The 2,402-nt window shown below is 41.9% G+C and overlaps 1 protein-coding gene across 1 annotated transcript in view; it reads right to left on the bottom strand.

Annotated features, from left to right (window-relative positions):
* rel (v-rel avian reticuloendotheliosis viral oncogene homolog) overlaps positions 1 to 2,155 on the bottom strand; it is a 15,144-nt gene extending 12,989 nt beyond the window's left edge. The window contains exons 1-4 of the mRNA XM_017437957.3: positions 2,085 to 2,155; positions 1,818 to 1,856; positions 350 to 489; positions 110 to 258 (exon numbers count right to left, since the gene is read on the bottom strand). Coding sequence (XP_017293446.1) covers positions 110 to 258; positions 350 to 489; positions 1,818 to 1,856; positions 2,085 to 2,091 — 335 coding nt within the window. The 5' untranslated portion in view covers positions 2,092 to 2,155. The remainder of the gene's footprint in view (positions 1 to 109; positions 259 to 349; positions 490 to 1,817; positions 1,857 to 2,084) is intronic.
* Positions 2,156 to 2,402: the final 247 nt, after the last annotated feature.

Raw genomic sequence — 2,402 nt, 5'->3', positions numbered from 1 at the left:
GTGTTTACGAGTCAAACGGATCACGTGTCGTTGTGTTTACGTGTCAAACGGATCACGTGTCGTCGTGTCAAACGGATCACGTGTCGTCGTGTTCGGAAGGGGAACTCACGCGATCACTCTGCGGTCCGGACCAAAGTCGGCCTCGTAGAATCCGTCTTTGCAGTCCTTCCCCACCAAGTCGTGAGGATGTGGCCGGTAAGGCTCGTTCTTCGTCACCAAGTAAACCCGAACTTTCCCCTTCCCGCAGTAATTCAGGATCTATGAGTCACAAACACGCCAAGCCTTCAAACTTCCACAGGAGCTCTATAAATGCTTGTTCTGTGTAAATCAGGAGGTTCTTGTGACTGACCTGCACGCTGGGGTAAGTCCGGTTGTTGTCGGAGCTCTTCTCTCCGGGGATGCTCCCAGCGGAGCGACCTTCACACTTATACCTGAAGCGCATCCCTCTCTGTTTGGGCTGCTCAAAGATCTGGATGGCCGGCTCGGGCACTGAGGGGCAAATAAGAGACTCTGGTGAGCACAACCTGCTGAATTCATGAGTTCAGAAAAAGTTTTACTGAATTATTTGTTTTTTGATAAATAACAACTAGCTCAAATTAAGAAAAAATATATAAGCAATAAAATTGAGGCAAAAAGGATCTTTTGATGAAAGACATTTTGACATTTCCCAGGACAAAAAGTCATCATGACTCTGCTCCAAGTTCATTAAAGGGATTTTTCTATTAGTGAGGTTGTGTGGATAGGATATAAACACTTATTATCTTACCTGTTGTAGGTAGCTCTTTGAATGAGTTTAATTAACTTAGGAGCTAACAGCTAGTCTGAATGCAGCGAAAACCAAAGTGAATCGCAGTCGTCTGAAAACGGCGCCGATCTCTAAAGTTTCTAAACGATTCATGTGATCGGTGTTTTATAAACTTCTATACACCAACAAAAATATAATCCTCCCACAGGAAGTGCTACAGCAATTGCTGCTGGTTGCACTTGCAAATGACCACAAAATTCCATGTAATTAATGGTGTCATGTGAAACTAACCAGCCGTTAGCTCATCAACCTGAGGTCCATCTAAGAGCGATCTACAGCAGGTGAGATATTAACTGTTCATAACCTTCCCACAGAAACGTCAGAAATATCCCTGAAAGTTCAAGAACAGAGAAATGAACAACTTCCTGTTGACTTAAGTTTTGAAAACTGAACTTCCTGAAAACACAAAGTTTCTTTCAGAATGACTTTTACATCCTGAGGATAAATAAACGTACGGATGGATCTTTTAAAATTGAAAATCTGAGCTCTCTAATAAGACAAATGTCTGCCTGGATTAAAATAAAAAACATTTCCATGAAACTAAACTTGACGCAGATGACGGCAGTGAGAGAGGAACTAAAACTGATCAGGGAAGTGTTTCTGTTCAAACTCATGTAAGATTAAATTGTTTTTTTTTATAAAACAACAGCTGAGCCACGCTCTCCTTAAAGTGCTCGTCCGTGTTTTTATAAGGACACAATGAGAACAAGTAAAGTAACATTTCTGACATTTTTACACAAAGTGCAGCTGATCAGTATCATCATCAATATTACTGCAAGTTCTTTAGTTACACAACTAATCCTGCAGCTAAAAAGATTTATTATATCTGCCCATAATAATAATAATCACTAATGAAACAAAGAGTACAGATGATCAGGAGCTGAAAACTCAAACTGCTACATTTGAACCAATCATCAGAAAAAGGAAGTGAAAAGAGACAGACTTTCCTCTGAGTTTCTGTGAAAACAAGCATCTGATTTTAGCACATTTATTAGGATTAAAATGGACTTACTCAGGTGTGGATTATCATCTAACATGGAGGGCAAAAGAACTGAGAAGAAAAATAACAGGTAGGACTAAATTAGACACATTTAAAGGCAAACACATATACAAATTATTTAAACAATAACATCTCTTTTTACTCAGAATTATCTGCAGGCTTTTGCAAACTCTGTCGATTAAAACTAAACCGAATATAAGTCCGGCGGAGAAAAGATAATATCCAGAGAACCTCGGGCTTAACTCTTCATTAACCTGAGGTAAATATGGACCTACTCACCGTCCATGATGCGAACCTTCTCACCGAACCTCGGTTCCGTCTCTAGCAGGACTGGATGACTGACAGACACCGAACAGGATTTTACTCAGGAGGCTCGTGGGAAATCCCCTCCGTCACGGCGCTGAAGTCTGAACTGACCAATCAGAAGCGTCCTAGCAACGAGCAAACAGCCAATAGGAGACGGAGAGGTGGAGCCAGAGCCCGCCTCTCGAGAGTCCGCGGCGCTCAAAAAAATAACAAAAATGGCGGCATGGACAGGTCTCAGTCCATCACAGGGACACCTGGACGGGTCTCAGTCCATCACAGGGACACCTGGAC

The sequence above is a fragment of the Kryptolebias marmoratus genome, linkage group LG22, assembly GCF_001649575.2.
Source record: "Kryptolebias marmoratus isolate JLee-2015 linkage group LG22, ASM164957v2, whole genome shotgun sequence".
Classification (NCBI taxonomy): domain Eukaryota; kingdom Metazoa; phylum Chordata; class Actinopteri; order Cyprinodontiformes; family Rivulidae; genus Kryptolebias; species Kryptolebias marmoratus.
The sequence above is the reverse complement of the archived record's forward strand: the minus strand, read 5'-3'. Positions and strand labels throughout refer to the sequence as shown.